The sequence below is a fragment of the Odontesthes bonariensis genome, chromosome 7 (assembly GCF_027942865.1).
Source record: "Odontesthes bonariensis isolate fOdoBon6 chromosome 7, fOdoBon6.hap1, whole genome shotgun sequence".
NCBI classification, from domain to species: Eukaryota; Metazoa; Chordata; class Actinopteri; order Atheriniformes; family Atherinopsidae; genus Odontesthes; species Odontesthes bonariensis.
Genome location: NC_134512.1, coordinates 9,210,648 through 9,236,956, shown reverse-complemented (window position 1 = coordinate 9,236,956; position 26,309 = coordinate 9,210,648). Strand labels below are relative to the sequence as shown.

Here is a 26,309-nt window from a genome sequence, read left to right as displayed (position 1 = left end):
CACACACACACACACACACACACACACACAGCCCCTCCCCTCCGTGCACACCGCGTGTCTCCATCAGCGAGATCATCCCTGGAAGCGTGAAAGCTTGCTAGCTTCAGCGTCGCGTTAGATTAGCTCAACCGAAAGAAGACGGCTGGCGAAATTCACGAAAGGTTGGTATCACGTGCAACTTTATAGAATCACACATTAAAAAGTCCAAAAAAAATATTTTATATTTTTAATAGAATGTTGTCCCGTCCCGACCCGACCCATAGCAAACAAGCGATTACGCCTTCTTTATAAAGTTAACAAGTCGCAAGTTTGCCGTAAAAAAAACTAGAGGTCTAAAAACTAGCAGTTGTGAATCAAATAAAGTAGGTTTTTTAAACTCTTACACTGAATGTTTGCTGCTTCAATCCAGATGAGTATTGAAAAATATTTTCCACGATTGAAAAAGAGACGTGCGTGTTGAGGATGAGGACCAGCCTGAACCAGAAGTATCAGTCTGAAACAGAGCTGAACAGTCCGACCAGTCTATGTTATTAATTTGTTTACAATGAAGATGTGAATATTAACACAATAAAGTTCTGTGTGACCAATTATTAACGAAGGAATTATTTTGAAGAATTTTTATTTTTAATTCTGTTCTCAATCTGTAGAAAATGCTGTGAACACCTAATTATGCATGAAAAAAAATACCGTGATATACCGTGAAACGGTGATACCGTGAAAAAATACCGTGATATGTATTTTTGGTCATATCGCCCAGCACTAGTCCACAGTGTGACCTCCCTCTGAACCAGAACTTCCTGTTTTTGCCTTTGTTTGTATTTTGGCATGAGGAAGATGGCGGTGTGGTCTGACTTTCCAAACGGAGGCTGCCTCTGCGCCTTATAACTGTCCTTGTGTGATGTGTAGCAATGATCCAGTGTCCTGTTGCCCCTGGTGGGGCAGGTGATGTGCTGGTGGAAGTTTTGCGCTACACGTTTGAGGTTGGCGTTGTTAAAGTCTCCAATCACAATGAGTGCAGCATCCCTGTGATGCGTCTGAAACTGTGTGAGAGCATCATGAAGTTCACACAGTGCATTGTCCTTATTTGCTTGTGGTGGAATATAGACTGTACAGACTATGACCGAAGTAAACTCCCGAGGAAGGTAGAAGGGACGAAACTTGAGGGCGAGAAGCTCCATGTTGGTTGTGCAAGAGGGTCACAACATTGGCACTGTTGCACCACTTGTTGTTCACCATAACACACACTCCACCACCTTTTGACTTCCCTGAGTCCATTGTCCTGTCCACGCAGTGTACTGAGAAGCACTCGGCCGGCTGGATGGCGTGGTCCGGTACCGCTGGGTTCAGCCATGTCTCGGTGAAGCAGAGGAGTTTGTTGTCCCGAATGTCTCTCTGGAACTTGATTCTGGCCCGGAGGTCGTCGAGTTTGTTTTCCAGAGACTGGACGTTGGCTAGCAGGATACTAGGCAAGGGTGCACGGCAAGGCAGGAATTTCCACTTTGGCCTTGTGCCCTTGAAAATTATATCTGCCATAAGGCCACAGTGGCCTTGATGCCCTCTCTGACTAAGTTTTGCGGTTTAGCAGTCTGCCTCTTTTCTGACACGGCTTCAATGATCAATGAGCATCTGGTGGAGAAAAAAAAAAATCAGCTGTGCGCTTGATTCGAGCCTGGATTTACACCGCTCGGACGGTCTATGATGACAGTTGACATCAGTCTATCTCCGCCCACCCCCTCACGCGTCCGTGTGCGTAGCCAGCTGATTCTCCGCTCAAGAAAAGGCTGAGGTGAGGTAAGGTTTTGTGATGATCCTGTTTGCCTTAAGTTTTTCATTTGTCCAGCTTTAAGTGTAATTTTATGGATAACATTACTATTTCTTGCTCGTATGGTAATACATAATTATAATATTTTGAAGTGTTTTTGTTACTACTTGGATAAGTTACATTGCAGTTGTGTTCTTTTATTTTTATCTAGTGCTAGGCAGTTAGCTAATAACTAGGCAGTTAGCGCTGTGTTGTTAGCTGTCAAAGACCTCTGTGGAGACTAGGTTTGTTTGCTGCTCGTTTATATGATATAAACTCTAAATTAACACCCGCCAACCCGCCAAATGCGGGTGAAAGTTATTTTTGGCGTGTATTAAAAAAAACTCACTAGCCGGCTTGGCCGATGATAAATGAGGAACTTTACCATCTATTTCGCGGGACGCGCGAGCGCAGTTTCTATGGGAACGCATCCGCCGAGGCTGCCGTACTAGGGGAGTGGGTCACTCTTGATTTGGAAATACGATAGACGCCAGTGTTCAGCCGATTTCTCCTACTTGTCGAGAATTACTACTTTGTGCATGCGCCAAGCCGATTTTCTAAGTTTCGTTTTCACGCCCATAATGTTTTGCTACCCTGCGTCTGATTATTTTCTCTTTTGGAAGACATGCAAAGTAATAAAACACTTATCAGTTGCAGTTAGCTAACTTGCAGTTAGCTTATCATGTACAAATGGGGTGTCATTCACCATTTGATTTTTGTATTTGGGACACTTCTGTCTTTATTTAGGTGACTCTGCTCCATCATTGTAAATGAATGCATTGCGTTATTGGTACAAATACAGACGCAAACACTAACAAAATGTGGCGATGGTTGGGACAGCCGGCCGTGAAGAGAAAAGATATGCCTGCCAAAGGAGGGGAGGAGGATGATATTTTGAATATATTGAATCTGGCATGGTGACAGTTTGCGCACACGCTCTCACACTTTGTGAGAAAAGGGAAAAATGGAACTGATTTAGATGGATCCGAAGACAGTTCAGAGAGCTCGGACGATGTTTAAGCATTTCACAGTATCCATAATTCCATAATTAGTCTCTGCACATAGTTTTGTGTTTAATTTTGTGCATTATCTGCACTAAAATATGGTTAGAAAGTTGTTAAATATTTCCATTTTTGTAGATTCAGGGTTCACATGAATATAGGTCAGTTTTAAAGTTATTTTTTTTATGTACAAAAAATGTGACCCTGAATAGTCTGTGAGGGTTGAGGAGTAATGAAATGTTAGAATAAGTTTTGTATGTACATAAGTTTAATTATTGTAATTATTTTAATTGGATGTACATTCCCAATTTCACTGTAAAATGAATTTAAAGCTTTAGTTAATAAATTGATCAAATGAATTCAGTGGGTCTCATCTGTCTGTGGCTAGTGGATATAAATGATATCGCCCCATTTTCAAAACGCAATCAAAATACCCATTCACATGTCTTGTGGCATGCCTAAACTGTCCACAAAAAAAATACATTACACCCACTGGCCAGAACTAGCTTAGTTAGCTTAGCATAGCAACTGCCATTCACTTACATTGTAAGTGACGTCCTTTCAACGTAGGCCCACTACCACAGTCTCACAGTGAGCCAAACATGTCTGTGCTATAAGAATCCTGTGTAGTTTTAATAAAAAAATTGTTTAATTGCAATTTGGTGTCCATTAAATGCTTAATAAGTATATATAAAAGTATTGTAAATGCATATACAATCGTAGTCACTGAATATCATATGTTAAATCATTGTTTTAATTTATGGCCTTGGTGCCCTGGCTTTTGGCCTTTGTGCCCTTAAAAAATTGACAACTCAAAAGGCCAAGTGGCCTTGCCCCTAAAATGACGAAATTCCAGGCCTGGTGCACGGTGTGCTGTGGCCCTTAGCCTGTCCCTGACGCCGGCTCGCTTCCCTCGGGGCCGTCGCCGCTTCTTTGTTTCGCGACCTTTGTTGTTCCTCAGGGTCTCACTCGGCCAGCTCGGATCCGGGGTTAAAAGCGAGGTGAGGTGAGCAGATTGTCTATTAATAGAAACAAGAGTGTCTCTATCATAACTAATCCGAACCATGTTGGAAAGTAAAAGTCAAAAAACGAACGAGAAATAAGATAAATTAGCGAAAAAAGAAAAAGTGTGGACGGAGCAGTCGAGACGGCGGCTGACCTCAGCAGCGCCATCTATTGCATCCCATGCAAGCTCTCAGCTTGCATACTCATACTTAGGCTTGTTGATTAGTGTTGGCTGGATTTCAGAAGTAATACGAGAAAACAGTGAGCTATTCCCACTCCTGCACCCCCAAGTGAAGGACCTTCAATCAAAATTATGGCGTGCAACTGGATGTTGTGATCTTATCAGTACAGGTCAGAGCAGAGGCTGATTACTTCCAGACACATTTGACACAGGACTGAATGAAAATTAAACACACTGCCTTTAATGTTGGTATTTTCTTTTACCACTGGGGGAGAGACTATGATCAGTTCTCACTTCTCAATAAAAAAAAAGTAGAGTAAATGTGTTTCATTTTATGTGACATAAGTGTTGCAAATATTACTTTAAAGAGACTGCAAGATCTTCTATATTACACAACATCTGTTTATTTATCTACAAGAGCATTGCAAAGGCTTTATGTTGGAATATCCCATCATAGTGGTTATAAAGCTAATTAAAGGATAGAATATTCAGCCCTGAGTGTTGTCAATCCAAGCAAATTAATTTAACTGTAATAAAAATGGACTTATTTGAGCAATATTACTGTAAATCCATGGCACTTAATGCAGTTAAATGCTTGACAGTGCAGAGCAATTAGTCTTTAAACTAGAGTTTAATGTGCTACAGTCACATTTGAAAGGCAGAGGATGGACACTTTATTGGCACGCTCTGAACATGTTTCTTTGTTTTATTTTGAAACTAACATCACAGATTTTTGTGAAATATGTTGTCAAGACTACAGGTTTTCAGTTGATACATATAATTGATTTCCATACTTGCTGGTACAAAGATGATGTTTAAAAATATATGAATCAACATGAATCTCATCAGAACTTGAACGGGTAGATTAAGAGCAGTCGGAAACCTAAAAAGAAATAGAAGAATATTTGGTGTTTTTTACTGCTGTGGAAAAAAACTGCAGTCCCCATTTGTGTTAAATTATCATATCAGCGATAATCCAAGGCCATAGTCTGTGAATCATCACATAAATTTGGCTTTTACATCTCCATTAGCCACACAAACTAAGTTGCATGAGTGCAAATCTATCTCTTCTGGGTCTGTCAGGAGGAAAATCACAGGCTTATGGCCACAAAGAGACAGAATGAGCCCAACAGTGAAAACAAATTGGTACTCTGATGCCTCATTTTTGCTACAGGTTTTGGTGGGACAACATAATAAAATACTTCAGCTTCAGCAATAGAGGCTCATACCATGGTAAGTATAAATAAAGGGGCAACCTTCGATATGCCTGTTTACACTGAGCAACTCGGCATGGTGTGTCTACACACAGTTGTGTGGGATATTTTATAGTTAAAACTTACAACGGTAAGACTGAGATGTAGGATAGTAATAGGAATCCTCACGTCAACAATAAATGCAACATTACAAGTGCAGCCTCTTGGTTATTTTCCCTGGGGAGTTTATGGGTCGTTGTCTACCTGTATTTATTTTCCCCAGGGGACACTGGATGGCACACTGTGTTGTGTATTAAAGTATTTTTAAACAGATGTGCAGCATTCAGTCTTTCCCATTACCAATAAAATCAAATTTCTCATTCAGCTCTTTGTATAGAAAAGCCTCCGACTACTGTTTGCTAACGCAACCAGCCTGCGGAAGAAAGATTCCAACTAAGGGCTGCGTAACTCTAACATGACTGTGACTTTACTCAACAGATTTCAAAAGACCACAGGGCCTGAAATGGGTCTCAGAGGAAACTGCAAGTATCTTACATATGTTGACAAAGCTGCCTCAATGTCAACAGTGTAAAGCAGCTTAATAATAAATCCTCTGAGGCAACACGTTATCGGCCATTAAGGCAATTTATTAAATGCCCAAAAGCAAAAATAACTTTAGCTGTTTAACATAGTTCCTGAGATGAATACAAATACTTTTTGACCTTATTTTTTAATCACACTGTGTACACAAAGTACATCACATGAATAATAAACATTTCTGTGCTAGGTTTATGAAAGGTAATTAGGCCTCCTGATAAAAGATGCTTTCATAGAGTAGGAGTTTTTCTTTTTTTTGCAAAAGTGTTATTAGCAGTAAAACACAGTATGTATTTCAATACTTTAATGGGCTATCGCATTGGGACGAATGCTGTGTTGTTGGGATCATATCCTGACATCCATAACTTCCATCTTTCTTTTATTACCTGATTTGCATATCAAGGCCACCAACTCAATATCCTTCTGCATGTAATACAGCATAAAAAGAGACAGAATAGCTTAGTAACCTTGAAAAATATCAACGACAAACTGAAAAAAGCAGGAAATGGATTTCTATAGGTGCTTTCTTTTTCCTGTACTTATGTGGATTTGACAAATGGATATTTGACTTGGAAAGCTTTTAAGAGTCACATTGCCAGCACATTAAGCGGTGCATATTTTCATGTAATTAAAGAGCTCATTGCTTTTTCATGGCCTTAAGTCTCTAAGTATTACAAAATGTCCTGCTAATGAGGGTGAGGATGCATAATGAGGTAAAGACATATATTTCTATGTATTGATGTATAGCACACATCAAGAGAACAGTAGACGACACTTTACCAGATGGTCAAAATCACACTTAGGCAGAAGTACATCTGCTACGCAGAAACGCAGCGTTACACTTAAATGTGGGGGATCCATATTTAATTTCACTTTCAATGTATTTTTTTAAAGGAGAATTCCGGCATTTTTACAAACATATCCCATCTGTTGGAGACCAAGGAAAGTTGGCCAAAGGGAAAAACGCGAGAAATTTTCATGCCCGCTGCGCAAAGTTGTCCGATTGCGCTGATTTCCATGAAAGCGGGCTCTATCGGGCAATCTTTTAACCTTTCCTGAGGCTCTTAACGTGTATCAAAATACTTTTTACCGAATTGGCTGTGGTGTCAGTAGCAATACAATTCAACCCAGGGGCTAACCATACATTTAGCTAGCACAGACATTATACATTTTGAGATTTCAAAAACAGCGCACTTACCTTTCTCAGCTTCCGTGTTCTACAGGCGTGCGCACAAATTAATCGATCGCCTAAGTCATACACTATAGTATTCCAAAATTGTCTTCCTCTGTGGTCAGTGCAATACAATGTCCACATCTGCACCACCATGTCTCCCCAATGCGTGACCTAGCAGCAGCTCCCGTTTCTGGATCACCGTTTTGAGCCATCCTCGCTGCATCTTGTGCCAACAACTCTTCATCAGTGTATTCTGGTTCAAAAAGATAACCCCGACCATCAAACTCGTCAAACTCTTCCATTCCAACATCAGAATCTGATGAACTATCCATCTCGAAATTGCTTCCAATAAAATCCCGAGGGTTCTTATCTCCCGCAGCTGAATAATGGGCGAAGGTGTTTGTAAAAATGCCGGAATTCTCCATTAAAGTTGTGGCTGACTGATTTATATGCATATGAAATGTTTTGTTGAGTGCGGCTGTCATATAGAAGAAGTGCAGTTACTGAGTGAATACAGTATTTTGCACCACTGTGTAAATGATTAAGACTGACAGATATATCTGTGCATGTCCCTTGCAGATCTGACGCTGTGACGCTTTGCGGTAAGACGTGTTGCATCACTTCCTGTTACCTTGCTTGTGCACTGTGGAATTTCTTGCTCCGCTTGGAGTACTGTTAATCACTTTATTTCGATCTATAACTTACAAAATTTTGCATAGTTAAACTCTATAGCTTACCGTTCTGTTCTAACACACTCCTACAGATCTTTATTCTCACTTTTTAGCGGTGTGTCTGGTTCTCTAGCGTAGCATGGCTACCGGTTCTCTTCCTCCTTCTCCTGCTTTCACCTGCTCCGTGTGTCAGATGTTTAGTTACTCCTCTGCCTCCTTTAGCGATAATGGTACATGTAACAAATATAGTCCTTTTGTAGTTTTGGAGGCGAGGTTATCTGAATTGGAAGCTCGGCTCTGCACTGTTGAAAATCAACCGATAGCGAGCCAGGTCCCTTTTGCCAGTGTGGAGCCACCTAGCGTAGCTAGCTCAATTAGCCTCCCCCTAGCAGAACCTGAGCAGCCAGGATTACAACGTGGCTGGGTGACTGTCAGGAAGAGGCATAGCTCTAAAGTCAAGCCCGTTGTTCACCATCGACCTGTCCACGCTTCAAACAGATTTTCCCCACTCAGCGACACACCCGCTGAGGATAAAACCCTGGTAATTGGCAGCTCTATAGTCAGAAACGTGGCATTAGAGACACCAGTGGCCATAGTCAAATGCATTCCAGGGGCCAGAGCGGGCGACATAGAATCCTATTTAAAACTGCTGGCTAAGGATAAACGTAAATATGGTAAAATAGTTATTCACGTCGGCGTTAATGACACCCGGTTACGCCAATCGGAGGTCACTAAAATTAATGTTGCATCGGTGTGTAATTTTGCCAAAACAATGTCGGACTCCATAGTTTTCTCTGGACCCCTGCCAAATCTGACCAGTGATGACATGTTTAGCCGCATGTCGTCCTACAATTGCTGGTTGTCTAGATGGTGTCCAGCAAACAACGTGGGCTACAGAGATAATTGGCAATCTTTCTGGAGAAAACCTGGTCTGATGAGGAGAGATGGCATCCATCCCACTTTGGAAGGAGCAGCTCTCATTTCTAGAAATATGGATGAATTTATTTGCCACCCTAAAACATGACAACCCAGGGCTCAGACCAGGATGCAGAGGTGTAGTCTTACACACTTCTCTGCAGCTTCCCACCTGCTGCTACCCACCCAATCGATTAACACAAAAGGAGCAAATCCTCTTGTGCAAAAAGAAATGATTAAAACAAAAACTTTAACTGAACAAAAACATCAAACTATTAAATGTGGTTTGCTGAATATCAGATCTCTCCTTTCGAAGTCTCTGTTAGTGAATGAGTTGATTTGTGATCATCATATTGATATATTTTGTCTTACAGAAACCTGGCTGCAGCAGGAGGATCATGTTAGCATTAATGAAGCAACTCCCTCTGACTGTTTAAATGTTCACGTTCCTCGAACCACAGGCAGAGGAGGAGGAGTGGCAGCTATTTTCAGATCAGGGTTACTAATCAGTCCCAGACCCAAGATTAGTTTGAGCTCTTTTGAATCTCTGATTCTCAGTTTTTCCCACGCAAAGTGGAAATCCCAGAAACCTCTTGTGTTTGTTGTTGTGTATCGTCCACCTGGCCCTTATTCTGAGTTTCTGTCTGAATTCTCAGAGTTTTATCCCAGTTAGTGCTGAGTACAGATAAAGTCATTGCAGTGGGTGACTTTAATATTCATGTAGATGTTGAAAATGACAGCCTGAATATGAACTTTAATTCTTTATTGGACTCTATTGGATTTTCTCAGAGTGTTCACAGACCGACTCACTGCCTTAATCACACCCTTGATCTTGTGCTGACTTGTGGCATTGAGAGTGAACAGTTAACAGTGTTCCCTCATAACCCTGTCTTATCTGACCATTTTCTGATAACCTTTGAGTTTACATTACTTGACTATAAAGTTTCTGAGAAGAAATTTACATATAGAAGGTGTCTCAGAGGATGCTATAACCAGATTTAAAGAATTAATTCCATCATCCTTTTCTTCACTGCCATGTGCAGATATGACAGAGGACGACTACCTAAACTTTACTCCAGCAGCACTTGACTCTCTTGTTGACAGCACTATAGTTTCAATGCGTACAGCACTGGACAATGTTGCCCCTCTGAAAAGGAAGGTAATCAGTCAGAAGAGGTTGGCTCCTTGGTATAATTCACAGCTGCGTGCTTTAAAGCAGACTGCAAGAAAGCTGGAGAGACAGTGGCGTTCCTCTAATTTAGAAGAGTCTCAGTTAGTTTGGAAAGATAGTTTAACAATGTATAAGAAAGCCCTTCGTAAAGCTAGAACTGCTTATTATTCATCATTGATAGAAGAGAATAAGAATAATCCCAGGTTTCTTTTCAGCACTGTAGCCAGTCTGACTAAGAGTCCGAGCTCTGCTGAGCCAGTTATTCCTTTAACTCTCAGCAGTGATGATTTCATGAGCTTCTTCATCAATAAAATTGTTTCTATCAGAGAGAAGATTGATGGAGTCCTTCCCACTATTATCAGTGATGTATCATCAAGTACAGCAGCTTTAGAAGTATCTTTAGAACCTGATTTGTATTTAGACGGCTTCTGCCCAGTTGATCTCCCTGAACTAACAACAGCAATAGTCTCTTCTAAACCATCAACTTGTGTTTTAGACCCAATCCCAACCAGACTGTTCAAGGAGGTTTTCCCATTAATTGACACTTCCATATTGGATTTGATCAATCTGTCTTTGTTGACAGGATATGTACCTCAGACTTATATGGTTGCTGTAATTAAACCTTTACTTAAAAAACCTACTCTTGATTCAGAAGTGTTGGCTCATTATAGACCTATATCCAATCTCCCTTTTATGTCTAAAGTTCTTGAAAAAATAGTTGCAGCTCAGCTTTGTGATCACTTACACAGAAATAATCTGTTTGAAGAGTTTCAGTCAGGATTCAAAGTGCATCATAGCACAGAAACTGCACTGCTGAAAGTTACCAATGATCTCCTCTTAGCCTCTGATAGCGGACTTGTGTCTGTGCTTGTCCTGTTGGATCTCAGTGCTGCATTTGATACGGTCGATCACAGTTTCTTATTACACAGACTTGAACATGTTATTGGGATTAAAGGAACTGCATTAGGCTGGTTTAAGTCATATTTATCTGATAGATTTCAGTTTGTTCTTGTAAATGAAGAATCTTCCTCACACACCAGAGTAAGTCATGGAGTTCCTCAGGGTTCTGTGCTTGGACCGATTCTTTTCACTTCATACATGCTTCCATCAGGTAACATTATTAGACAGCATGGCATAAATTTCCATTGCTATGCTGATGATACTCAGCTGTACTTATCTATAAAACCAGATGAACCCAATAGGTTGGTCAGACTACAAGCATGTCTTAAAGACATAAAGACCTGGATGACTCAGAACTGTCTGCTGCTAAATTCAGACAAAACTGAAGTCGTTATCTTTGGACCTGAGCGTTTCAGGGAGAAATTGTCTAGCTATATAGTTACTCTAGATGGTATTTCCTTGGCTTCTAGTTCTACAGTGAGGAACCTTGGAGTTATTTTTGACCAGAACTTATCATTTGACTCGCATATAAAACAGGTTTCTAGGACTGCCTTCTTTCACCTTCGTAATATTGTTAAAATCAGGAACATCTTGTCTCAGAGTGATGCAGAAAAACTAATTCATGCATTTGTTACTTCAAGATTGGACTACTGTAATTCTTTATTATTGGGCTGTCCCACATATTCTCTGAAAAGCCTTCAGTTGATCCAAAATGCTGCAGCCAGAGTTTTGATGAGAACTAACAGGAGAGATCATATTTCTCCAGTTTTAGCTTCTCTTCATTGGCTCCCTGTTAAATTCAGAATAGAATTTAAGATTCTTCTCCTTACATATAAAGCTCTTAATGACCGAGCTCCATCATATCTTACAGATCTCATTGTAAGATATTTTCCTAACAGAGCACTTCGTTCCCAAACTGCAGGTTTACTTGAGGTTCCCAGAGTTTCTAAAAGTAGAATGGGAGGCAGAGCCTTCAGTTATCAGGCCCCTCTATTGTGGAATAAGCTGCCAGTAAATGTCCGGGAAGCAAACACCCTTTCCACTTTTAAGACCAGGCTTAAAACTTTCCTTTTTTATAAAGCTTATAGTTAGGTCTGTTGAATCTGATAGTGTGTCTGCTAGTGTGTCTTGTCCTGCCTCCACCTCTGGCACCCTCTATACTTTCATTACCCCCTACCCGAACCAGGGTTTGAATCCCATTCCCGCTTATCTTACCTCTTTTATTTCCCCCCCCCTACCCGAACCAGGGTTTGCATCCCCACCCCGCTGTGACTGGTGTGCAGTTGGTGAGAGGCTGAGGTAGCTTGTGGTTGTAAAAAGATGGTTGTTGTGGTGTGAGGAGCAGATCTATATAGGGAGTATAGGGAATTACTCACTGAGTCTGGTCCTTTATTTATTTATTTATTTATTTTTTCGTTAGCACAAGTTTCTTGTGTTTACCTTGAATAGGGATGGCTCAGGTAATCCTGAAACATCCCATAGTTAAGCTGCTATAGGCCTAGACTGCTGGGGGGCCTCATCTGTCACACTTTTCCTCACTTTACTCTCTTTATGTATATGTGATATTATTGTGGTCATTAACTCGTGTTTCCCTGTTCCAACAGATATTCTTTGAATGGTGTTACAGTGCCGCCGCGGCCCTCCCCCCCCCTTCCCCGCCTTTCTGTCTTCTCAAACCCCAGCTGGTCAAGGCGGATGGCCACCCTTCCTGAGTCTGGTTCTGCCAGAGGTTTCTTCCTGTTAAAAGGGAGTCGTTTCTCTCCACAGTCGCCTCAGGCACGCTCAGGCCGGGAGATTGGACCGAAAAACAAAAAGTTTTCAGTGCAATCTGTTGGTTTTCTTAGCTAGGAAATTGTTTTTGAATTGGCTCTATATGAACGAATTGGATTATTTTATGAATTATGATTATTATTAATTAATTGAATTCCAATTGGCTTGAATTGGACTTACTATCTAAGTGCCTTGAGATGACATTTGTTGTATTTGGCGCTATATAAATAAAAATGAATTGAATTGAATATCCAGTAAGAACACCCCAACCTGAAAATATGGAGGAAAAAGCTGTTTTTGACCTCATTCTGACATGAATGTTCAGTAAATATGAAAGGTGAATGACTTGTTAAATATTCTGGGATATGTGTCTGTTTTTCCCAGCTTTACTTAAGAAGATTAATACCACTTTCATGTTTGTGCGCTAACAGGCGCGCTTAAACTGAGAGCAGGCTCCTCTGTAGCATTTCATTCAGATTTGGCACAGTTTTATGAATGTTTTGTCATGTATCCTCATATTCAGAGTGCTAATCCTCTCCTAAATGTCTTGTTTCATTTCAAGAGGCTGTGTAAGTGTTTTACACAGGTTTCAGAATAAGAAACATTTTATCACAGAGGTTATCATAAATATGCAGCTCTAAAAGATTCACAGAGACTGATTGTTAACCTTTTGCCAGGCAAAGCTTATTTTTTTTGGTTTGATTAATTTTAGTGTCAACCTGGGAGGTGATGAAATAAAACAGGAAAGACACTCTGTGGAAGGAAATTCTTGAGATGATCCAAAAAAAACTGCTTTTTATTGCAGATTGTTAATCACAGCAGATAACAGTTACAAGCTAGAGGACTGTACCTTCTCCTCAGTACAGTTTAAGGTCAATACTCTCTCTCTGTTTGCCTCTTTCATCTGGAGCTGTAGTACAACCCAAATTACTAAAAAGTTGGGATGCTGTGTAAAATGTAATACTACTAATAAAAATAAAAAACTAAATGCAACAATCTGCAGATTTATTTAAACTACATACATATGCTGGACCTTTGGGAGAGGAATGTTGTCCCATTCTTGTCTGATATAGGATTCTAGCTGCTCAACAGCCGTGAACCTTCTTTGTTGAGTGTTCTGTTTCATGATGCGCCAAATTTTTTCAGTTGGTGAAAGATCTGGACCGCAACCAGGCCAGTGCAACCCCCTGTACTGTTTTAATATAAAGCCATGCTTTTGTATGCAGAAATTGGTTTAGCATTATCTTGCTAAAAATATACAAGTCCTTTTCAGAAGGGAGCATATGTTGCTCTAAAACCTTCATATACTTTTCAGCATTGATATTACCTTTCCAGATGTGCTGACAAAGATGTCTCCAGGTTCTCTGTTTTTTTTTATGATATTATAGATTCTAGATGCCGGAATACTTAAAGTCTTTTTATGACATTTTTTGTTGCCGAGCATTACTCTTAAGTTGATGCAAAATTTGTTGATGCAAGATTTTTTGATGCAAGTTTTAGCAGACTGCTGAATCTCTGCCCATCTTTACCTTTAAAGTGCTCTTTTTATACCTAATAATGTTAAAGACATGTTGCCACTTAGCCTAATTAGTTGCGACATATTCCCGCCTTTTACTCACCACGTCCCAACTTTTTTAAGACACGTTGGTGCCATCAAATTTAAGGTCAGCGAATATTTCCTTGAAATTGTGAAATAAGATTTGATGTGTTTTCCTTGTTAAACAGTTTGATATTTCCTTGCATTCTGTTTTATCCTTACCCCTCACAAAGGCTTTCCTGCTGTCTTAATGTTGATAAAACACTTAGGGTTATATTTGAATGACGTGCTTGATGCATATTGACAATACTGATGAAGGATTAGAGAAAATAATTGATGCTAGTTGAAAATGGAGCAGTGCAAATGTGTATTAACTGAAAAGAAGTTGATAAATTATCAATCAATTTAAGCATTTTAAAGCTGATTCATCATCATGATGAACTCATCATAATCCTAAAAAAATCCCAGGGAAACTTCCTCAAGGGTTAACTAAGATTACAGGTAAAAAAAAAAAAAAAAAAAAGCTATGCAAATGCTTACAAACTAATAATGGAAGTAACAGAATGTGTGTGATTTGATTGACATTTTAATTTCAAGCAGTGTTGCTCATATGATCGACTCGGTTTTTTATTTTCATAGACTGCAGGTAATTTTCAACTGTCATTCGTCATTCACAGCATTTATCGTTTACAAAAAGCAATTTTGTTACTGCCACCCACAAACTAAGGTCCTTGACTGAACTTTTTCTGTCTACAGAGTGCCAACTGGTGCCATTATTTCATCATCTTCAGTGGAAACATAATGCCTACAATGCAGAGAATTTGTGCCTACGTGAACATGAACTCCTTCAATCAGTTTAACAACGTCAGCCGCTCAAGTCAACAAAGATTTTATGACTTCCAACACTGATTCATAAGCATTTTCACTCATTTCTTTTTTTTTTTTTCATTTATCTACTTCCAACCTTGAGTATACCTTCCTTAAATTATAAATGACAGATTCTGTGTAGCATATGATGAATGATGAATTCAGCAATTGGAAGATTATGAAATGTGACTCTTTCTATTATATCATGGAATTTTTTTTTAACTGACATGCCTCAAAATTACCTACATTTTTAAGATTAAATTTCTGTTTCTGACACCCCTCATACATTGTTGCCCATTTTTCATGATTTATTTTACTTTGATTTTGCTTCATTTTACATTACACCTGTGGGATGGAGAACAATAACATTTTGGCAAAAAATGCATACACTATAGGAAAAATAGCAATTTTAATTAGCATACAAACATTTTTATATTACAGCTGTACAGATAAGGTTAATTGGGAAATATGTTGGTAAAAGGTATTTATTAGAATTAGTTCTCATGGAGCCATATTTGCATACAAATTTATGGGAATCCACCTGCTAGTGCAGCTAACATGCCATTGGGGGAGAAATGTTTTTAAAACACTTCAGTTTAACTTTTTATATTACTTAAAATTTTTAAATGTAAGATATTCTGTGTTAACTCTGTCAAAGCACAACTACAATGACGGTTTGATTCCAAAGCTTTGAACTTGTCCAAATATATATGGATAATCAGGATCTAGCTGACATAATCAACAGATTGACATAAGTGATGCCATGCTGTCGGACTGATGACTGTAGGAAAATACCAGTTGATGGATGGGGGCGAAGATAAAGAGACCCTTTTGGCCTGGTTGAATACATTGCTACTGTAATTACCAGCAATATCTGTCTATGGCCCATTCAACTTTCATCACAGGTTCAGGGCATTACTTAACCTTGCTAAGCCTAAGTGGAATGAGTGGGAAAATGATAATCAAGTAGTCATTACAGATGAGGATCTTGTGTTAATAGGTGCTAAATGATCATCTAGGAGGGATTAAATGAGTCTGAATGGCTGTGTGGGAAATGGTGGATGGAGGATTTCAGAATCTCAAAGGAGTATGGTTCCTATTGACATTTCCGGAATTAAACTTGTAGGACGCTGTTAGGAGGGGATGGTACTCCCAGCAAAGGAAAAAAAAAGCTATTTCTAATTGCAAAGTCAAATTAAAATGCTTAACTAATGAAGCATTTCAAACCACAAGCAGAAAAAATAAATATGTCCTTTGTTTTCTCATCATTATTTTTTCCTTCTTATTTTTCAAATTCATAGTTTGTTTGGCAACTTTCTAACCACTTTGGAACTATTAAACTTCCTGGTTGTCCTTCATTTCTATGCTCACCTTGTCCTACTTCGTCAGCTCTTAGAGGAACATTTCCTTTAAATGAAGCACAAACATGAAAAATAACGTGTGAATCTGCTGAGCACCCGCTAATGAGCATGTGGAAATATGTGTCACAACACCACATGGTGTTTAGGAGATATGTGTTTGTGTTTGCTGTTAAGGGTAGAATACAAACTTCACCAATCATTTTCTCCTCATGGAGGGACGCTGTTAGTGCAGATGCAAGCAAGTGTTTGTCTGGTATGATGCATCTGTTGATTTGAAACATCTGCTGCAGAGGTTTTCAATATGTGTGTGGGAAGTGAAATGTTTGGTGATTCACTGTTGAGTCATCTCTTACCTTTTTATTTTGTTCTTAAAGGTCATAAATAAAAACTCTATCTAATGTGAAGAATATGAGAGACTAAAATCAATCCGGCTCTGTGCAAATAACACGTTTTGTTTGGAAGAAAAAGCACTGATCAACTGAGACAGCTCGACTCAGAAGTATTCTGAGTAAGTGTGAGATCACAGATTCCAACGCATTAGCCGAGTTTCAGCCGATATAAACTAATTTCAGTTGCAAAGCAAGAAATAAAACTGCAGAGATGTTAGACTTGATGTTCATCAAAACAACAATGAAAAGTGAGGGGAGTTTTGATGAGCTTAGCGTAATCAACGTTGACAGTTGCCAGTGAAGGGAGTTGACATCCAAATGAACCCAGACATCACGTACTTGGTTGTATTTCTGTCTTGCTAGAAAGATCATTAAAGAAAATTGAAGCCATGAATAAATAAAACAGTAGTTCGATTTGAGGACGTCAAATGAGACTCAAACTGAAATAAATAAACTGTCCAGTTGGTATCGACATACACTTTTAACCCATTTTGATCTTTCTGGACAAACTTCATTTTGTTGCCACCTACTTGAAATAAGGACCGCAGAGTGACAGAACAGCCTTTTTTACTGCCTCATCCTGACTTTTTTATAGTCTCTCTTGCTTATTCACTTTTTCTTTTAGTTTTTTACTGAAGAATTTGAACTCATTAATCAAAACTGAGTATATGCTTAAGGACCCTTTAAAGAGCCCATATCATGCTGATTTTAAAGATTCATCATTTCATGTTCAAGGTCTACCAGAATAAGTTTACATGCTTTATTGTGCGCAAAAAAACAGTTTTTCTCATTCTGTAACAGTTCTTATGTCTGAAACAATGGGCCTCATGCAAGAACATTTTCGTATTTTTATTCTAAATTTCTCTTACTTTTTTCGTAAGGTCTCGTACAAAGTAAAGAGCGTTTGTTGAATTATGTGGCGTCAGATTCAACAAACGCTCTTTACTTCGGAAAAAGTGTGTAAACGACCTGCGTAAATGATGAATCCCACCCGTGCGTTTTTAAGGGGCACGTGCACGAGGATAGTAAATTTCCACGCCCAAAATAATACCATATAAGGCTGTGCTTCCTCGCTCCTGTGCCAGGAAGTGTTGAGTGTTGAGTCATGAGAATGGCATCAAGGCGCAAAAAGAACAACTTTACGGGCTCTGAGATTGAAGTTCTGCTTTCAGAGATCCAAAAAGGAAAATCTGTCATCTTTAGCAGTTAGCCTGGGCTGGTTCAGGTAGTAGAGAGACCCTCGTTCATTAGCCTGGCTGACGCGTCCACAATCTCGATGAGATGGTGGTCTGGGAACTTGGTGTGCATTTTCTCGTATTTGAGGCGTGGTTTACGAATGCCTAGAGCCGTTTATTGGGCGCTACGAATGTCTATCAAATGGCGTCTGGTTCTTCCCATGCTGCTTTGCGCGCGATTCATAGCCAATTATATCACTTATACCAGATGACATATGTAGAGCGACAAAAATTCGACGAGGAAGAAGGCAATGAAATCTTTCAACGCCAAACGTTGCTCTTTTTTTAAAAGTAAACTTGCGTTCTAAGCTACTTCAAACCCTTTCTAAGGCTGCATCGAACGGTAACGTTGTGTCCGCTGTCATGTTGGATTAACACTCTACAAGCTTCAGTGTCGCGCATAGACGTCGTCATCGTCTTGCTGCCCCCCCCCATTCTGTGATTGGTTCCCTAACTCAGGCAAAAATAAGGGCGGTGATTTCCAGGCTGCCTTTGCAGTGTGAATGAAATCGCGTGCAAAGCAGCATGGGAATTCCCAGGCTACTCGTTCATGGTAATATTGTGCAAATCTGTCATGCCTTCTCTGGGCTATAGAGCAGTTTCCCCCCCCCCCACCGCGCTGCGTCGAGACACACCCACCTGGCCTTCAGCTCAGTGCGCTCCACGACAGGGGCACGGGTGCTTTAATGCGTATATGTGTCTCGTGCTCCAATTATGATTGGCAGTCCAGCCAAGGGATGAAAGTCCCTCTTAATTTGTACTTGTTGGACAGCGGTGTATGGAAATTTGATGTACCATGGGTGATAAACTGATGAGAGCTTTGATGACCAAGGGGAGCGCACGACTCACAGAGGACTGGGACACCCCCGATCTGTCTCCAATCTCCCTCTGAAAGGTTCCAGTGGCCAAAAATCCAAGGGTGGTGAGGACCTGGACGTGTGGTGGAATTGGGTTTGATCGGCGTGCTTTTCTCTGGAGTTGTGGCTCTAGCAAGCTGCATATTTGCATCAGCACAGTCCCTGGGAATCTTAATCGCGATGTCAGCCATTCGTCTGTTTCCACATGGTCTCTTCCAGAGCCTGACGCACTAAGGCATCCAAAAGTAGCAAGACAGCCGCTGGTTACACTTCCCATTGACCTTGTTATATACAGATTCAAATTAACCTTCAATTAGTGCATAATTTATGTCAAACAGAATAATGTCAGCATCATTATGGGGTATAATTTATATATTCATTTATGTTTGCTTCAAAGTAATTAAATATACAATCCATTAGTCAAGCAAACTTGATTTGAATAACGGCGGACTATTTTACGAAACTCCTACGACAGGTCTGGATCACTCGTAAATTCTGTTCGTACCTGAAAGAAAACGTAAAATACGAAAAGATTGGTGAATGCACAAATTTTCTTAAATCACTCGTACGCACGACTTAAGAACAAATCTGTGCGTACGAACGGTTCTTGCATGAGGCCCAATGAGTTTAAGTTCCTGTCTCTTTAAGGCTACCCACCCGAAAGGCCAAGACTGCTCCGATTGGTCATCTGACTGTTTGAGGTTTTCCAAACTGGCCACTAGCCAGGTATGAGCAATTATGCGTCATGGTGATGTCATTAAGTTGAGGAGGATAAACTTGAGCAACAAACAAGGCATTTTGTGGGAGAAAAACAGCCCTTTGGAGTCGACGTTGTAACTTTGCAGAAGAAAGAAGAGATGCACAAAAGCTGGTTGAGCTGTGGGTTTAGTTGCTGTAGTTTTTAACGAACTAATATCCAATGCGAGTAATATCCATCTTCTTTTTTAACTCAACACAAAAAACACAGAGTCATGTGTTAAAAAAAGTAAAAAAAATACATACAAGTCTCATTCACGCACACTGACGTAAATGCATGCACACACCTTTCATTAATGATACACACAGTCTGTGAAACAGCATTTTGGGAATTTTCAGTAACGGCTTTATTAAATTAGTGCAAAAGACAGACGTAACTCATTCAAAATGTCATCTTTTCTTTAAAGTGGTCTTCCAAACCATCCCACACACACCAAGTTCTTTAGATGAGCGCAAGAGAAAAAAAAGCAAAACTATTCACCAAATCCACAGCCTTTTTTTTCTTCTTACACCGCTTCTTGTGACTTGAAATGACGGATGGACAGAGAACAGGAGAGGCAGAACTGATGGGAGATAATATCAAACCTAAACACAAAAGCAGCCTCCAAATGTGAAAACAAACAAACAAAACAGAACAAGAAATGTTACAATAAAATAGTGAACACATCAATAGCATTAGAAATAGTACCTAAAATTCACAGAAAAAAAGTTTTTCTCTTCTTAAAATTTACTCACTGTGGGGTTGACCAAAGGACTTGCGATCCAAGTACATAAGTTAATCAATACTGTATATTTATACAATGGTAAAAAATAAAATATTTATATAATAATACTTTTTTTTTTAAGGTTGACACCGTTACTATAAAGACATACTGTTTTTCACTCCATGACAACTAATGCAATAAAAACAGAAGCAAATCGAAGAAACAAGAGTTTCTGACTTTGAAGGCTTATGGCTACCACCTTGTCCTAAAAGACCACAACCACTGCAGACAAAGAAAACAGGCCCTGTTCACTCTGCTTAAAGAGGGAAACAAGATTAAACACAGTCTGTGACGAGAAAACAAAAGAATACGTCAAAAAGTCAATGCTCTTCCCCGACCAGGACAGTAGCTCAACCTTTGCGGTGTTCCCTGGCCCAGCAAGAGACAGCGAGAGGTCGATAGATGGACATCTAAGGAGAAGCTCATATACAGTGGGGCGATGTCTATGCATGGGGGTTGAAAAAGAGGATGAAGCAGAGGTAAAAAGAGGTAGTTATGAACAGGAAAAGAAGGAAAATGGTTTCAGATGAACTTTGGGAAGGACAGACTGGAGGTTTATGCTGTGGTTTGTTATGAATCCGTATTTTATCTTCTGTTTTTTGTTACAATATTGATATACATTTCTTTTCAAGTATCTCCTACATATGTGGCATGTTGCCATGACACTTCTAACACCCAGTATTTACCTGCCAGTGCACAGAGGTGCCAAAATGAAACACAATGAAAACTTAAAAGAACCAAATAGAACAACCAATGTCAGACAAAATGCAGGTGTTTTATACACATGAAAGTAAAGTCAGGAGAAATTAAGATGAGATGAAAGAAGACTGAAGTGGAGGACAGATGCAACTAGCAAAGGAAAGACGGCAGGAAGATGCACAAGAAGTCAAAAATCACAGAGAGGTGTTGCACAGTAGTTGTGCCGGTGGAGATGATGTGTATTTGTGAGTTTGATTTTGTAGTGAGAAGACTTCTTCCTGCTGCTGCTGCTTCTTTTTCTTTTTCTTCTCTCATAAGCCTGGGTCGCGTGGGGAGGATAAGTCGTTGCTTTTCAGTGTTGCAAAAAATGACTATGGGAGGTTTCAGCAGAATCTACAGGCCTGGTGGAAGAAGAGACGAGAGACAGAAGGAGGACAGATGGGGGAGAAGAGGAAGCGAGAAAAGAGAGAGAGAGCAGAAGTGGGTGGGTAAGAAAGGGGAAAAGACAGGAGATACTGTAGAGTCAAGGTCATCACTGAGCAAGATCAACTGCAATCAATTAAACAGGACAGGAGATGGTATCACATCATTAAAGATTTGGGACAGCACAGAGAACTTAGAATTATTCACTGTTGAGCCAAGCATTCAGGCAGTAGCAACTATGTAATTGGCTTGAATGTGAAAGTCCGCGTTGAAACTGTCTCAGCCTGCACCTTCTTCAGCGTCCCGGACAAGACAATCAATATGGCTGAATAACACTCTTCAAAGTTAGAGCGCAGAAAAGGATATCAAGCTTTTGATTTATCATGGCAATAAGTTACATGGTCTTGAGTGGCTGCTGGTAAGATTGATTAAATATATGCGTCTGCCCTTGTGTCATACCAAAATTGATTTTAAGAGAGTTTCGTTCATGGTACGACGACTCTTAAAGATATGGTGTTAGAAGGTTTCCAGCAAATGAACCTGCACTGAGCCTCTGATTTATTCCTCATACAATGTCATCTCTGAGATAAGCAATAATCATCAAAGGTTAAGTTTGGACTCATGTTTTTTCCCCCAATGACACAGAGGTATGTATAATGGTTACACAATGCAGTAAGGTCGCACAACTACTCAAGTGTGGTAGAACTGCTTGGAAAAAGCTACACAGAAATCTGAGGCAGGTCGACACATTCAGGTAGGTACACACAGTGAGCACACACACATGCTGCAGAAGGAAATGTGAGATTTTATGGATTGCCTCTGTCAGCCATATCTTTCTGGTCTGCCCTCGATTTCTGACATGTTAGGAGATGGCTGAGCATTCAACACATACCCTCATTCCTGCCATTTTGCTCAGCTTCTTTCCTTTTTTTTCTCTCCCCGTCTCCTCTTTGGTCTGTTCTATAATAAGACTTGAATGCAGGATTGTTATATTAGACTTATAACTATATTCTGCACATAAGAAGAAAGCAGGAGCAATGCAGTTGGGGAAATGTCACTTAGCTTTACCCTTTTCTAACTTTGCTTTACTCTAGATAGGAGCACTACATTTGCTTAAAGCTTCACGTGTTTACTCACCAAGGCACAAACTCAACAAATCCACGCTTTATTCAATTTAATTAAAAGTTAGAAATATCAAACTAACTGGAATAACAAATGTACTTTTTTCCCACATTTTTTACAACACTCATATGATCCGCTTTTTGAATCCTGGTTCATCAGAAACATAATGAGATGATTCTCAGGTTCTTAAATTAAAATGAGCAAAGTCTGATGTGTGACTATGCTGATTAGACAATTAAAAGTAGGAGTGGAACAACAGTGAACACGTCTATTCTTACACTTAATAAAATGTTGCCTCTGTATGAGGCGACCGAGAGAGACTTTGAATCACATTTAGAAAAAACAGTACACATGAATTTCTAAAGTGTTAAGGTATTTCAGTTTGACAACATGACTACTACCAGTTTTCAGCAAAGGACTGAAATAGCTAACATCATTTGTCAAACATTCCAATCTGTTGGAATACAATTAACCTTAAAACATAACTTTGTTTTATAAATGCAAAGATATTTGAAACAACATGATATCTAAATTCACAAAATCCAACGGATTATATTTAATCATAGTTCCTAGCTTTCTGCTCGTCATTTCTTTCTATTTGGATGGTTGGTTGAGTGCTAAATGAAACTATACACACATTACTGTGATCTTTACGAGCTGAGCTTCTGATTAACAGTTTAAATTGTGTAATAATTACATGTGTTGATAGTACAAGAATGTAGTAGAGCTAAAATAAACTCTCAAACATTTGTATAAGAGCGTTCGTATGACATAAAGGCGAACTCCAACCTTGTCATTTTTTTATTTCTAAAGCTTGTACTTTTTTGTTTAAATTCCTAAACCTAACATGTTTTCTAATATGTAACTAAGAAATTATAATACATAAACCTACTAAGTCACAAATGATAGTGAGGAAATAAAGTGTTTCCATGGGCTGTTGTGTCACAGACTCCCAGTTCTGCACAAAACGATGCTTGGCAGGATACCTTTGAAGTGTCATTTCTGGACATACAGAATCTTCTGAGTCGGTTGCAAACATTTCTCAGTGCCTCGTCACAATGTTTACCAAATATTAACCAAATCCTTTACTTTACTGTGTAACAAAATGATACACAAGTTGAGTAAGTCAAGAAAGTAAGTAAAAAAAAATTCTAAATGAAATAAAAAAAGTGAAAGACAGCAGTGTGAAGTCTTGTTTAAAACATGAATCTTCTGCTTGACAGTTGGGTGACAATCCAATTCCTTCTCTCTTCTTTTGTGGTCATGGGCATTGTACAATGACATTCTCCTGCTGACGTTAACTATTGCGACAGCTGGCTCAACAGATCAATAATTAGCAACATGTGGCCGTGGAGCAGCTTCCTGTGTGTTGGTAAAAGTGACGGTAAAGGGCTTTACTTTACCTTGAAAAGGAGGGCTCTTGAACAAGCATAACAATGTGAGAAGCTGGAAGTGAGAACAGGCCCTTATATGCATATTGCTATATTGTTAATGGTGTGATTACCTTATGGTGGACTATTGAACAGTTGACTGGGTCCAAGTTCAGCACCAGAGTACACAGAGGCAGTGGTTACTCAGAGGAATGGATCAGGTGTATGTGAGGAATTTTGCCTTATTTAATAGGCTTACCTATAAACCTTGTCTTTTACTGCTAATCTTGCAAAATGCATGCAACAACATTTCATGTAAAACAACTCATTTGGAGGTGGTAATTTGTCATAGCTATTGTATCTTTCTAAAACATTTGCTGTGGCTTTATGTTTGCTTGCTTTTCTTTGGAGAGCCAATGAGTGGGCTGCAGTGTTGCTCCCACTTTTGTGGTCACGGCTCTTGTTTTCTTTGTTTCATAAGCTGGCAGTCAGTATCAGTCAGACAAACCTATCGTGCATTTTGACTGTTGACACGCCAATATGTCTCTCAGTTATTTTTCTGTCTTTATCTTCCCTCATCTCTGCCTCTCCCTCTCCTTTGCTCTATGAGATTAGGGAGCAGTCTGGAGGAATGTGAGCTATAATTCTCCCAGACACCGTGAAACGAAATGGACTTGAAAAATTCTGAAACGATTGAAGCGTGCCTCAATGGAAGTGAATATGTAATGGGGTAGTGGGTATGGAATGGGTGGAGCAGATTGTTTTTATTTCACTGTAATTTTTCTTCGAGTACCTCTTTCTCTTCTTCGAGTCTCCCCAAAAGAGGAAATAAAAAGTGTGAGACACTCACAGGAACTTTAGACTTACATATTGGATTTTGCAAATCTAATGAGAATCGCTGGCAGCAACATTTCACCTCATAGGAAGAACTGCATATAAAAGAGGCGGTTCTCCCCCCCTGGCTAAAAAGTCAAATCCTTGACATTGAAATACATTGCTGAATCAATTCAGCTCAGCTTCAATGCAGACACAGGCTGTGCACTTATAGGCCAGCAGCAGATAGAGAAGGAGAATAAGACAGAATGAAGTAGGAGGCAGAAAGAGTGGGATGAACAAAATATAATTACTTTACCTGAGGTGGGCTTGGTAATGAATTAGTCACTTCATGTTACAACAAGCAGAATCACCACAGTATCAAATGAGCTACTACAGAGACCCAAAGAGGTAGGTTTGTTGTTCCCTGCAACATTACATGGCTTCTTTATTCACATTCATTACCGAGACTGTTCAACTATATCAAGCACAGACAAACACAGAGATACATGCTTGCAAATTAAAGGTATAAGTGTGACATTCATCTCACCCAGCAAAATGCCCTTACATTTGTTGGATGCTTGGAAAAGGTCTCATATATATAAATATACATTGTACAATACAAGCTCCTGTCCTTCCCTGTCACCTTCCCATTTCAAAAACAGCTCGCTGTGCCAGAAAGTGAACCTATTTTTACTTCACTGTTCCACAAAAAAATAAATTCATCTTGACTCACACCTTCTTTCACCATGGATATAAATTACCTAATAGAATTTCAAACAGACTTACTGATGTTGACTTATTTTACCGTCTCCATTTATTTTAAGTCTGTCAGGGTAAAGGCTCAATCGTATTGCGTAAAATGTCAATTTAACAAGCTGCAGGAAGCTAGGAAAAATCAGGACACTGGAGGGAACAGTAACCGTTTCAGAGCCTTCCTAATTGCTGAGAAGAGAGGAGGGTGACAGTTGATTAGCCCAGGTATGTCACAGTGACAAGACAAAAACAGAAGCATTGCAGCATGAAGAAGAATCATTATGAACAGAGAAAGCCAGTCTGTCAGGCTAATACAGAATATGATGAAAGTTAATAAACCTAAACCAGCCCAGAGTTCAATGATGAATGAGTTAGTCATACATTTGGTATTAATTGAATTTGTGGCCAAATAGGCAAACTGAAATGATTTCAGATAAACTCTTAATGTATAAAATCTTAAATCACATAGTTTACCTGTTCAGTCACAGATCGACTTCAGCTGAAAATCAGCTGAATAATAAATGAAAACAGATGGCTTTACGGTTTAGACACATAAGAGATATGCAAAGTGTAAGACTTAGATTCATTGCTTAATTATCTAAGATTAAGAGATTAAGATCCGATTTATTGGTCAACCATACATGCATACACACGAAATTTGTCCTCCGCTTTTAATCCATCCAGGTTGGCACCTGTTGACACACACATGCACAGGGTCACACAGTCAGACAGATGCCAACCTGGTGCGGTGGCCAGCCGTTCACAGCGCCCAGGGAGCATGGGGGTATGGTGCCTTGCTCAAGGGCACCTCGGCTGTGACAAGGAGGTGGACTGACACCCCTCCAGCTGTCAGTTCCACCAATCTTTTTTTTTTTGAGTGGCGAGAGTGGGAATCGACCCTGCCAACCTTATTGGACGACCGACTCTAACCACTGAGCCACTGCCGCCCTGTAAACTAGTTGTAAACTGAGTTTTAACTCT

At 39.6% G+C, this 26,309-nt stretch overlaps 1 protein-coding gene across 1 annotated transcript in view; it reads right to left on the bottom strand.

The window, feature by feature from the left end:
• Nucleotides 1-19,713: 19,713 nt before the first annotated feature.
• The window catches only part of cdh13 (cadherin 13, H-cadherin (heart)), a 394,183-nt gene continuing 387,587 nt past the window's right edge, over nucleotides 19,714-26,309 (bottom strand). The window contains exon 15 of the mRNA XM_075469363.1: nucleotides 19,714-21,245. Coding sequence (XP_075325478.1) covers nucleotides 21,238-21,245 — 8 coding nt within the window. The 3' untranslated portion in view covers nucleotides 19,714-21,237. The remainder of the gene's footprint in view (nucleotides 21,246-26,309) is intronic.